The sequence below is a fragment of the Pituophis catenifer genome, unplaced genomic scaffold (assembly GCF_029215685.1).
Source record: "Pituophis catenifer annectens isolate HBS135680 unplaced genomic scaffold, rPitCat1.0.hap2 SCAF_6, whole genome shotgun sequence".
In the NCBI taxonomy this organism is placed as follows: Eukaryota; Metazoa; Chordata; class Lepidosauria; order Squamata; family Colubridae; genus Pituophis; species Pituophis catenifer.
The window spans coordinates 36,363,190-36,376,685 of record NW_027256886.1 but is presented as its reverse complement, the minus strand read 5'-3'; the positions used below and the strand labels follow the sequence as shown (position 1 = coordinate 36,376,685).

The 13,496-nt window shown below is 33.0% G+C and overlaps 1 protein-coding gene across 4 annotated transcripts in view; it reads left to right on the top strand.

Moving 5' to 3' along the window:
* Nucleotides 1–13,007, top strand: part of RYK (receptor like tyrosine kinase) — a 37,337-nt gene extending 24,330 nt beyond the window's left edge. For all 4 annotated transcript variants that reach the window (XM_070945576.1, XM_070945574.1, XM_070945575.1 and 1 more), the window contains exons 9-15: nt 882–968; nt 4,801–4,870; nt 6,084–6,216; nt 8,148–8,257; nt 8,744–8,903; nt 11,250–11,386; nt 11,716–13,007. In XM_070945576.1, coding sequence (XP_070801677.1) covers nt 882–968; nt 4,801–4,870; nt 6,084–6,216; nt 8,148–8,257; nt 8,744–8,903; nt 11,250–11,386; nt 11,716–11,827 — 809 coding nt within the window. In that variant the 3' untranslated portion in view covers nt 11,828–13,007. The remainder of the gene's footprint in view (nt 1–881; nt 969–4,800; nt 4,871–6,083; nt 6,217–8,147; nt 8,258–8,743; nt 8,904–11,249; nt 11,387–11,715) is intronic.
* Nucleotides 13,008–13,496: the final 489 nt, after the last annotated feature.

Genomic DNA, 13,496 nt, shown 5'->3' with positions numbered 1-13,496 from the left:
AACTTCCTTTCATTGCAGCATCTTCTTTACTAATTTCCCAATCTAGCTGGCAATCCTGGAATTATACATGGTTTCCATATGCAGTTTACTAACCAGAATTGATGCTGCTTAGGTTCCAAAATAAGTTAAGCGTTAGCAACATATTCCAGCCGAGTCTGATTCCTTCTTGCTTAATGCTTAGGGAAGACAATTTCTTTGAATAAGGATCTGTACAGTATAAATTATGTAATAATAAAATAATATCTATATTTTATCATTTTTATAATTTAATTTTTATTCTCAAAAATCGCTTTTCAATGTTACATAATATAGAGCCATTGCTATAGTTTCTGCATTCAAATGTCATGTCCAAGCCCTTGTAATTGATATTGCTTCTTAAGCTTGTAACTTCTGGTTAAGTTGCTCATTTCCCAGCTTTTCTAATCAAATTAATTCAGACATAACATTCTAGTGCTTGAGGCAGCCAAGGTGCAAGTTTGTCAAATTTAACTAAGGAAAGATTATGATTTTCAATTTATCTGGTGATCTGACCATCTTAAAATGGCATTTAAAAGGTTTCAGCACAATCTAGATTAAATTGTATTTCAATAATAATAATTTATTAAACATGTATATATAGTATAACATAATATAACTGAGTTAGCTTCTACAGTTAATATTAAAGTTTATATTGACAAGTCTTTTTTTGATCCTCCAAATTACACAATAGCAAATCAAAGTTCAGGTGTCAAATACTGTGTGATTCAAAGCAAAGAAGTGTTAGCTGTGAATGTTCTGAGGAGAAGGATTAATTGCTAGGCTTAACTGCTCTTCACAGTTCAGTTTTTGAAGTATGTACAAATACTTTATTACTTTTTTTCTTTAATTTTTCTTATTCTCAGGCACATTTGGTCGAATTTTCCATGGTATTCTAATAGAAGAGAAAGATCCTAGTAAAGAAAAACAAGTCTTTGTCAAAACAGTAAAAGGTAAGTTTTTAACATTGAATTTCATTCTTGGGAAGCCATGCTTTTTCATCAACATTTGTTTCTAGGTGTATTAAAAGAAATGACCTTTAGCACACTTTTTTTCCATTCACAGAAGAATAGATGGCCCCATTTTATTATACATATGTGTACATTTCAAGCATATTTTTAGAAGCCAACAAAACAGTAAAGATTAGTGAATCTGGAAGTTGGTGCCTCCCACTGAACCTTAGAAAAATGTGTTATGGGGGAAATCATTCCAAATTCTATTGGGAAATCAGTTTGTAATATAAGTGATAACAGGAAGAAAGAAAAATGGAAACACATAAACATATTAGCTTTGAATAATAAATTGAAAGGGCCTCTAGCTTGTACTTTTCTAGTTAAAAGAACCAGGTGCATGGTCTTGTGAAGAAATCTAGAATTAAGAAAACTAGAAGGGATCTTCTCCACCTATTTTGCTAATGAATTGATAATCAGAATTTACTGCTGCCTTTTATTATGAGGTTTTTTTAAAAAAATATATTGCACATGTTTCTATGCCATCTCAGTTATATAGCTCCTAAGAGGTTTATAACATAACATTAAATACAATATATATATATATATAATCAAAATTATTAGACATAGCAGTAACAAACATAAGTCTATCAACATGTATCCTTTGATAAATGATAACTGATTGCTATAAGTACTATCAAGAATCAACATAGATTCAAAATAATATAATATATGAAAACAGCACTAATTAGACAAATTTATTTCAGTTTAGGTATTTCTCTTATCCTCACCTTAATCTCATATTCACATTTAAAAGCCATTTTGAAAAAGCTGGAAAATAAGAGTGAGGATGCAGTTTGATGGGAGACCATTCTGTGGGAGGGAAACTCTTCCAAACAATGTTCACTTCCACATCCCCTTTGGTTGCATCTTAGGTAGAGTGGGTATGCATTTTAAATTACTCACTATGGGTTAGATTTGTTTTCTTAGAAAAATGAATGATTTATAAGAAACAACAAGGAAATTATCTTGATAAGAAAACACAATAGGTTTGATCTAGAGTTTATTATACTGCATGAATAGAATAGTTCTGCTTTGGAAATGATCCTATCAGGCATGGTTCAAATACTTGGGATCAAATCCAAATTTCTGGAACTGTTTTAAAAGATAAAACATATTGAATAGAACAGTATTTAATATCCTAGTTTTAATTTGAATGTAAGTCAGCTTTTTGACTCGACTATTCATACTTGAAAAGTATCTAATTATTAAAACAGGTTCTTTAAAGAAACTTAAGTAATAGGTAATTTCCATGCAAATAACCTGTATTAACATTTTGTTGACACCTTGTATAGAAAAAGCTTTCAAAATATTGTTGATGTGCTTATGGTGTCCATCTTTTGCTTTTGTTTGTCTATTTTTATTTCCCAATCAGAAGTTTGTTCAACAAGAGAAATGGATAGTATTGTGCGACACCCAGTAATTCAGATATCCTGAGAAAATTTAATATGAATCAATCCATATCTGCCAGAGAGAGTAGTTATAGTTACTAAGTTTTTAAAACTTACATAGTTATTAACTTTAAACTGTTGTAGTTTAAGATAAAATTACAAGTGCATTTTAAATCCTTGTAACTTGTTTATGTATCACATGCATGCATTCTATGTTTTCTGAATGAAAAGTTTGATAATTTAATCTAATGAATATGCTTTAGTGTCTTCTTCTTCCAGTTGTGGAGTCATTCTAAATGCTTAATATTTCATGAGCACATTTATTTAGGCACGTTTTCTTTTTTTATGTTATCTATGCACACACACATTTATAATTTGGATTTATTCTATTACTTTATCCTTTTTTACTGTTGTTATTTTTATTGTAATTATTATAATGTCATTACAATTAGATTTCTTTCCATGCAATCTATATACTACGAAATCTCTCATGTCTGTTTATTTGTGATCTTCAATTTGATGAAACAGGGCGATGATTTTTGAACCAAGTTACCTGAAATGAGATAACTTACAGAATGCATACAAAATCTGGGACCCATCAATTCTGTGGGATTGAAATTAACCAAAAGTGTGGCTGCTTCAGTGCCACTAGAACTTCTGATTATACTTCCCAGAAATTTGTACCTTCCATAGCACAAAGGAAGATGAGAAGGGTATATCCTTACCCTCTTTCCCACTTTCTTCTTGACCCTGCACCTACAGCTGGCAAAAAGGGCCCGACCAAGGCTGCAATTTTGAAATTTCTGAATAGGCAGTGAGGATAGGACAAGAGAGTGACCTGGATGCTTATTGGCAAAGTAGAGCTGGGTGGGGGACATGGTGGTTGAGGGGTGAGCCCTTTTCTCCCTGAAACAGTGGGCTCTTGGAATGGGAAACAGAGATGCAGTTTTCCTTATAGACTATGGTTCCCTTTGTTCCCCCTCCTTTCAACAAAATGGTAGACAGTTCTGTTGGTCAACCAAGGAATAGGAAGAGTGATTTCCAACACTATCACTTCCCACAAGCAGCATCGATTTGAAAGCAGGCAGGAGGTTAGAAGTCATTTCTGCTTCCACTGCCTTTTTGCCTGCCTGTGGCTATTTTGTTTCTCTGTTTAGGTAAAGAAATATTTCTGAGAGAATGACCCAATGGGTCACAGTTGTTAAGTAGTAGCTAAAAATTGTATTAGCGCTTTAATACAGCAGCATACCCTTATTGCTTTATTTTCCTCGTAACTATTTTCACGTAAGTGAAAAAATTCAGTATATTCCTTATCTTCCCAGTTAATACTTGTGGAAGTGTATGCTTCTGCTTGACAAATCCAGGATGACATTTTTCCACACATTTGGACTGAGGAAGAGATTAAATAGAAAAACAATAAATTCCAAAGAAAATATGATAGTACTAACCATCCTGACATGCTGACATGCTCTTGAAATAAGAGTAAAAGTGACTGCTTAGTTTCTAGTACTGTAGTGATGTGAGATAGAGGTGAGGTTATGAGAACGTGTCCCTCAGAAAGTGTAAATCAGGAATCTTTTGCTGCAGCCCGTATGAGCCACATGTCCTTTCTGCTGAAGAACTACAATTAGGAAGGGCTTGGTGTCTCAGCAGACTGATAGCATTGATAGCATTGTGATTAACACCAGCTGTCTGCAATTACTGTAAATTCGACTCTCACCAGGCTCAAGGTTGACTCAGCCTTCCATCCTTTCTAAGGTAGGTGAAATGAGGACCCAGATTGTGGGGGCAATAAGCTGACTTTGTATAAATATACAAAAGTATGAAGGCTATTGTTTAACGCATTGTAAGCCGCCCTGAGTCTCCGGAGAAGGGTGGCATATAAATCAAATTTAAAATAAATAAAATAAAAAATGTGAGGAAAAAGGTGCAATGTGGTATATTTTATTACATAAACAAGTTTTCATTGAATGTAGAGCATTATATATAATCTGAATCTTGTTTTATTAGTCATTTACATGGAGAAATTGGCATGAGGTATCACATAACAATGAATTCAAGTATGGGATTGTTTAAGATAAATGTTGTTAAAATTATGCCATATATAAATACTTGCTTTTGAGCATGCATATTTCATTTATTACTTGGAGATCCCAGCTTATTATGAAAAAAGAAGGGATTGAAGGAACTCGACCAATTAAGAGTTTTAAAAATGCTACCAAATTATTCTGCATCAAATTTAAGAAGTTAAGAGATACACTCCTACATCCAGTTTCTTTATTCTTTAGGCATTTTGAGTTTTTATATCTAAATCTGCAGACTCATTTCAAGAAAGCTTTTTTCCATCTATACAAATTGGCTTTAACAAAAATTTGGCTTTCTAGATCAAGCTTCCGAAATTCAAATAACAATGATGCTGACAGAAAGCAGTAAACTTAGAGGTCTTCATCACAGGTTAGTGTTCTTTTAAAATCACGCTAAAATTGTTTTATGAGATTGAATGGTTTATTTAAGATTTATTTCAGCAAATAGCTTTTTAAAAAAAATATGAAAGATTCAAAATTGTCAATTTCTGCCTTCAGGAATATCTTGTTCATTATTTGCTAAAGAGCGAGAGCAAACATAAAGGAAAAGAGAACAGAAACGTTTGAGGGTGATGAAAGCATGTTTCATCAAGAAACTTACAATATCTGAAAATGTCCAGAAATGTAACTGAAAAATATTTAGAAAGAATTATTTTTAAAATGAAATCAATCTTTTCTGTAATCCTAAACATGCTTTAAAATTTTTAGTAATTTCTTACTTGTGCCCTTTGATAAATAGAAAATTAGTATTCATTTCATATCTTTAGCCATTTCTTAATATTTAATTCATAATACAGATAAAATATTTTCTAATTTTTATGTGACAGACTGAAGCTGCATAGTTGTTGTTTTTTTTAATTTTCTCAGTATAATTATTCAAAAAACATATATAGAGATCATGGATTGACCAATATACAGTATACATAGCTGTGGGTGTTTGTTATCTCTTGATTAGAAGATAAAGTTCTTGTTGAATGTAATTTCTTTTTATTAGCTAAGTTTATTAAGTTTAAGTTTAATGTGATTTATTAAGCAACTTGTAAGATCATTCCCCATATGTTTCATTTTATTCAGCTGTTCCATTTGATGTACCATATTTTCCGCTCAATAAGACACACCTAGGTTTAGAGGAGGAAAACAAGAAAAAAAAATACCAGGTGGAGCCTGAGAGGACCACAGATAGGTGTCCTCTCATGTTCCAGCTCTGCCTATTGACTCCTGCACTGCAGAAAAGAGACAGAAGAGGCAGGCAATGACAAAGACAGAAGAGGCAGGGTTCAGCCCTGTAAAAGGACCCTGCTGCTGCGGCCTGGCTTGTGACACAATATTCGCTTCATAAGACACACAGACATTTCCACCCATTTGGGGGGGGGGAGTGCATCTTATGGAGCAAAAAATATGATAATTATGAAATTCCATAGTTTACCCCTATTTATGCAGAAATGTATTCCAGAAAAATAGAAACAAATAGGATAAGGATGATAATTCTATAGTTTATGCAGCAGTACTGATTGGTCATGGAATATTAATTAACAATGAAATGGCATAACATTATAACAAGCCAACACTAATATTTCTTTCAGAAATCTACTCCCAATCACTCATGTTTGTATTGAAGAAGGAGAAAAACCAATGGTGCTGTTGCCTTACATGAATTGGGGGAATCTCAAGCTTTTCTTGCGACAATGCAAACTTGTAGAAGCTAATAACCCTCAGGTAAAATATGCTTAATCCTAGGATGCAAAATTGTCTCCACTCTGGATATTTTAAACATCCAAACCATACCATATGATTTCCTGACTTGATCTGAAAGAGGTTCACAATGTCTTGTTTTTATCAAGTTTTGTGACAAATCTTGACTAAGTAGTATGTTTTTAATTTTTTTTTTTTGCAGTAAACTGAATAATCTTTCACACAATACGTTTGTAGCAACTAAGAGTCTCCTCTTTCTCCTCCCACCCACCAAATTAAAATTGTGTGCATGTGCAAATCATTTTGCACTTATTCTGTAGGCTGCAGGCAGAAAAACATTACTTGGAAGGATTAATTTCAAGTAGAAATTAAGATCTATAGAACAAAAGATATGACTTGATTGGTTTAGACCCCATAGGTTTGCGAATATTGAATAATATTCAATAAAATGCATAAAAATGCTGCTGATTAATTATGTGGTATTGAGTATTAACTCTTAAAGACTACATAGAGTTTTCCAGGATGATCTGTTCCCCAACCCGGTCTTGAGTCCAAGAGTCCATCCGCCTTATTGCTGTTCATGTTCTTCTTCTCTTCCCTTCACAATTTCCAAACATTATAGACCACTCCAGAAAGCTAGGTCTTCATATTATATGTCTAAAACTGTTTCAGTCCAACTTTCACTTCCATAGAATGTCACGGATAAAATATTTGTGTGCATTTTAATCTTTGTATATGTTGTTGCATCACAGCATCAGAATAATTTTTCCAAGGTCTTCATTGTAAGTCTACCAAGTCTACAGTATGTTTCTTGATTACTGTTTTCTTTACTATTGATAGTTGAAGCTATCCACCATTTCAGTTTCTTTATAATCATTACTAAGGCTGCTTACTATAGCTGTTATCATTAGTTTGGTCTTCTTTATCTTTAATCTTTAGTACCATTTTCTCACTATGCTCCTTGCCTTTCATGACTAGACTTTGCAGATTATTTGCATTTAAAGTTATCAGTGCAGTGTCACCAACATAGTGAAGGTTATTGATGTTTCTTCAGTTTTAAAAACCTGCTCATCATCTTCCAATCCAGCTTCTCTCAACATATATTCAGCATACAAGTTGAACAAATAACTCCTTTGCAAATATGGAGCAAGTTTCACCATGTTCAGACTAGCTTGTTGACCTGTGTATAGGTTTTATATTCTTCTAATTATTTTTTAGACATTCCATCAATTTTTGTGACCTTTCTACTTGTTAATGACCAGAGTGCTAATCTAACTTCATAGATCTAACTTGATAGCCCTTTGGTCTCCTATAACCCTTCAAGATAATTTTACATCATTAGAATCTATATTTGAATTTAAAATCATGTGGCATATCTGTTTAATATCTGAGTTTAGTTGGGTTGGAGAAAACTTTGATGGTACTGAAACAGCAAGTTTTTGGTCTAGACCAGGGGGGTCCAGCTCGATTTCATTGAGGGCCGCGTCAGGGTTGTGTTTGACCTCAAGGGGCCAGGATGGGCGTGGCCAGGTTGCATGTGGCCAGCTGAATGTCACTTGTGTTGGTGCTTGTGGTGGCCCAAGCGCTCTGCCAGCAAAAATGGGCACCCAAGCTGTGACAGCCTCCTGCAACCCTCTGCCAGTGAAAACAGTTTTCACTGGCAGAGGCACCACAGGTCGGTCTTTCACTGTTTCCAGGGCAGTGGAAATCTGGGCCAGATCTAAGCATCCAGTGGGCTGGATCCAGTCCATGGGCCTTGAGTTTGACATCCCTGATCTAGACTTACAGAAAGATCTAAGCTATAGATCAAAACTATAGTTCAGATTTTTATTTTGATGATCTTTCTCAGTGACCATTTACTTTTTAGGATGAACTACATTTTGGTCATGAGCCACAAATAAATAGTAACTAAATTTCATTTGAACAAGTTAATTAAATGTCACCTTTTATTTCAGGCAATTTCTCAACAAGACCTTGTACATATGGCAATTCAAATTGCCTGTGGAATGAGCTATTTGGCCCGAAGAGAAGTTATTCACAAAGACTTGGCTGCTAGAAACTGTGTGTAAGTCTTGTGGTGTAAAGAGATAAATACATAAAGCAGTGATGTTGGAAGAACATTATTTTAAATGCTCTACTGTTCAGCCAGGTCAGGTCACTCTTTCTCATTAGACGTAGTACAGGAATATGTGCATTCTAAAATCCCGAAAGTTGTATTTCCTGGCTACTGAAAAATGCAGGTTATTCCTTGCCCATATTCCATTACTTTCAGCCCCAATATTTAAAATTAATGAAAAGTTTTCAATATATAGAATTTTTATATATTTGAATGAACCATGGTGGCAGCAAAATGGGACGGACCGTTTTAAGAAGTGTCAAACCCTAAGCAATAATAAAACTAATTAGGTTTGCACTGCTAATATTAGACTATATTATACAGTGTGATTTTCTGAACTGTGTATGGGAAGGATGATTTAAGATGATTAAGACTTGCCTATAAAAGTTTTACTGCCTTGCCTAACTGATTGTCCATATATATTTCAATATGCAGCATTGATGATACACTTCAGGTAAAGATTACAGATAATGCTCTATCCAGAGACTTATTTCCAATGGATTATCATTGCCTTGGAGATAATGAAAACCGACCAGTGCGTTGGATGGCTCTTGAAAGCTTGGTTAACAATGAATTTTCTGGTGCTAGTGATGTGGTAAGTTAACATAAATTGTTCAATATCACATTACAATCTTTTAAAAAAAAATTTTTTTTTTTTAAAATTAAATCTAAAATTTAAATTTAAATTTCTATTTGCAGATAGCTTTCTTAAAATGATCAATATGGTAAGATTATGGTTGCCGATAATCTTAAGAAAGCAAAATTAGTTTGAGAAATACCGTTGTATACATCATTTATAATTGGAAACGGTTTGAAGAATTACCCTTATTCATTACCAGCATCATAGCCACAGTACTACTTTGCCTCTGTTGGTTATATTAGAATATGTGTAAAAGCTGTATAAACGCATTACAATATAACAGTGAAGACAGAATGTGTCATCTTAAATTTTATTATCTACAATGTTCAAAACATATGACAGTATCCTTTCTTAAACTTTAAAGTGAGGTGATATATTATAAATTAGCCTTATATTGTATTTTATCTAGTGAGATCCAGAACAATTCCCTTTTGTTTGGGTTCCTCATTTTTGTTAAAGTAACATTTTTGTTGCGTTTAATGTTTCTCGCTCCTTTACCAGTCTTTCTAGCCAGCCCTTAAAATTACATGTAAAAGCCAGTGAACCAGGAAATACATTCCAGATGTACCAAAGTGTATTATTTGGATTGTTTTAATCATTTTTAATTATTATATGAGATATTTGATTTTGCATCTTTCATGACTACAATAATTTAATGGCTGAAATCTTCCTTAATTCTTTCTTCTAAGTCTACATGCAGGTTACTTGATTATGATATATGAGCTGTTTATATGTTGGGGGGGGGGCTAAATTTTAGATCAGGAATCTCCAAGCTTGGCAACTTTAACTTCTGGTTGGGGAATTCTGGGAGTTGAAATCCACAAGTCTTACAGTTGCCAAGTTTGGAGACACGTGTTTTTGGTCCTAGGTTTTGTATTTAGAAATCCTTGTAGCCAAACATTTTGGTGAAGTGCTGTGCATTCATGGGTGTTATTTGACAGCAAAAAGCATTGAACCACCAGACACTGTAATAATATTAAAAATTGCCCAGAATAATAAAGGAATAAAGACTACAGCTTTAAAATTTTATCTAACTTTTGTCTGATTTTAAACCTTATTCCTCTTTTATCTAACCAGATGATTCTGTCATATTACTAGATTTAGAAATCCTAGCAATCTTGAGTTTAAGCCATTTTAGCTGAATTATTTACTTATATATATCATAAAGGCTAATATAAATCCAAGTAAAGCTACATGCCACTTACTTGGAAGTCTAACATATTAAGTTTTGTGGCATGCATTCTGTGAAAGCATTTACAGTATTATTCTTCTGTTCCCTCTTCCCAATCCATAAAAATACACTTGCAAATTCATACTACTTATAAGTGCTGTCCTGTCACAAAGCTTCTTAGCTTATTTGCTAGCTTGCATATTCTTAATAGCTGATCATTGAATAATTTCCATAGAAAATGAAGCGATTGTATTTATGTTGAATATGATTTGTAATATCTGGACCGTATTTTTCATTTTTCGGTAAAAAAAAGTTCACTGAATTTTGTTAGTTTTGAGATAAGTTTGTTTTCTTTGCAAGACGTATATATATGTTAACTACATTTGTCAGACCAGTTCCAAAGTTGAACAGAAATGGCCATGACAGTGGAGCCCCTGCTTCTTAAAGCTGGGCCAGTTCAAGGCCTGTAGAGTGAGTTTATTTTCTTTCAATTTTTCCTCCTATTTTGTCTTCCATCGATACAATCTGGAAAAGAAGACACCTAGAGATTAGCATAATTTATCAATCCAATCTATTAACATGTCAGTGGAATGAGAAGGCTTTGATTACTACCATATTCAAAGACTTTTGTTTTAGAAATATTTTCATTTCTAGTACTCTACAATGACAATTGTTTTACCTGGTCTTTGGGAGAATTTTAGGACTGCTTTAATTAGCAAACTTATCTCAATACTAAAACTGTTTTTTTACATTTTTATATTAATATCACAGGAAATATTTAAATTATTCTTTTACAGCATAATGATGATAAAAATGATTGTTTAGTCATATGATCCTAAATATAAAATAACTTTTTTTTAATTGACCATATCTTAAATATATGTTTGTGCATTCAGTTGTGTTATCCTGCATGTGTGTTTCTATTATGCTTGAATACAAAGTGATAACTTTTTGAAGTACTTAAAAGAGTAACTAAACAATTTTGTGACCATATCTGTTACACTGCAACTCACCTATATTTAAATGTTATATTAAATATTTAGAAACATTTGCTTTGAATTCCTAAATATGAAAAATATTGAAACAATATTTTTAAATTCTAATCAGGTGTTCTATCTAATGTTTTCTAGTGGTCTTTTGGGGTGACTTTATGGGAATTAATGACATTAGGACAAACTCCATATGTAGATATTGATCCCTTTGAGATGGCTGCCTATCTAAAGGATGGATACAGAATAGCTCAACCAATCAACTGCCCTGATGAATTGTAAGTAGAAATAGTTGCAGTTGATGATGACTTGCACTTAATCAGTGAGAACTAATTTAAGACTGTTTAACTATACATTCAGCATTTCTTTTTCTGTAGGAATGGACAAACAAGGGAATGTGAGAGCTTATTTTACAATTTTTCATATTCAAGGCCATAATAGCCAAGACCATAATTTCAATCCCAGAAAAAATCCCAAAGTTTTATATTAAAATGTATACAAGAGTAACTTTTAGATCTTAAATTGTGTACATTGTACAAATGTACAAAATGTGCTGCAGTAAGTATGACAAGTTTGATTGACTTCTGCTTACTTTTATTTTTTTTAGATTTGCTGTGATGGCTTGTTGCTGGGCACTAGATCCTGAGGAGAGACCTAAATTCCAGCAGCTGGTGCAGTGTCTCACTGAATTTCATGCAGCATTGGGAGCTTATGTCTGACAATCAACACTCAACTTAAAAACATTGCTGCATTCACAGAGAAAACATTGCCATCTATTTATGCAACTGTAACTTCTATCTTAAAATACCTGGAAGAAAATTCTATTAATTTTTGTGGAGTCTCGTAATAGGAAGTCATCAGGAAGTCAACATACTACGCAGTAGCTTCAGTAGAGGATCTTTTTCCAAAATCACTGTGCCTTAAAAAAGATAATTCATCCTGGGGAAGATTTGAGGATTATTCAAAATGACAATTGTTTGAAAAATAAAACTCTTCTAATTTCCAAAAGAATTCATGTAAACGAGTTGACAAAAATGTAAGGTTAATTTTGGCACTGTTAAAGTAGATGCAAAACTCAAGGAAATAACTGAGAAATGGGAGATGACTGTTTAAAAAAAAAAAACAAGATTCAAGGGGCAAAAGTCAACCATCCCTTTTTTTTTCTCCCCCTCTTTTCCTTATCCCCCAAAATCTTATGTGTATTGCAGCATCAAAATATTTAAAATTACTTGACTGGTTTGGGTGTTCGGGTTTGTAGTTGGAATTCTTTGTATCAATTGCTTTTATTTTAAGATGATAGCACAGTATTGTTGAAACCACAAGTGGCCTTTTCTTATTTTTAATTCCAATTTTCAGTAGCAGTTTTTAATGGGGAAAATACTTTTAAGGTCATTGTGCCCCTTCTAAGACAGCAAGAAATTATTTAAAGATTATGTGTTATTCACTGAAAGTCTATGTGGAGATTCTCAGTCATCCAGGTCATGGCTGTCCTAAAGGTGCTTTTTCAAAAGGCAACTGTACTTTGTTTTTCCTTGAAGATGTTTTGCTTTTCATTCAAGAATTGAAGAAATGAAACATCTTCAAGGAAAAATAAAGTACAGTTGCCTTTAAAAAAGCACCTTTGGGACATTCGTTGAAAGTAAAACTAAGCCTCATGCTAAGTGGTAAAAATCTGGTAACATATTATTACGAATGTTAAAAATGTTGAAGCTGTCTTTTTATTAGAAGTCTTTCATCCTGGTTTATAGAATGCAATTTTTCTTGTTAAAATGGTACTGGTTTGTATGTGTAGGGTTTTTTATGACCTGAAAAGGAATAAAATATATATATATATTTTAAGGACACAGTTGATGAATAAAGAAATTGTTGTTACAATTAAATGAGAAATTCTAAATTTGATACTGTAGTATTGCATTCAAAATTTGGGAAAATGAATCCAATTCCAATACCATCTCCTGATAGTAAAAATTGGCTTTAAAAATGCTGAAATTATTTTTATATTCAGGTAATTCCTGTTCTCAGACAATTCAGATATAATTGACAGATTATAGAAAAATCCCTGCTACAATAGAAATTGAATATAATTTAAATCAAACTTTTTAAAACATACAGTATGTCCAAAGATTTTCTCATACATATGTTTCTGTCCAGTGAGAGTTGCTGTTCTGCCATTCCACATCCTAAAACATGCATAGTGTTTTATTTTTGTCAACTTTTTCTGCATTTCTTATTAGTGTCACATGGGATCATTCACAAAACTACAGTTGAGTATGTCTGGAGAATACAGCAGCAAAATGGTGGAACAAGTGAAAATAAAAGTCTTAAATTTTGACACATTTTCTTTTGATCCAGGAGAAGTCTTTTGTTAGTTCTAGTTTGTGCAGTTAC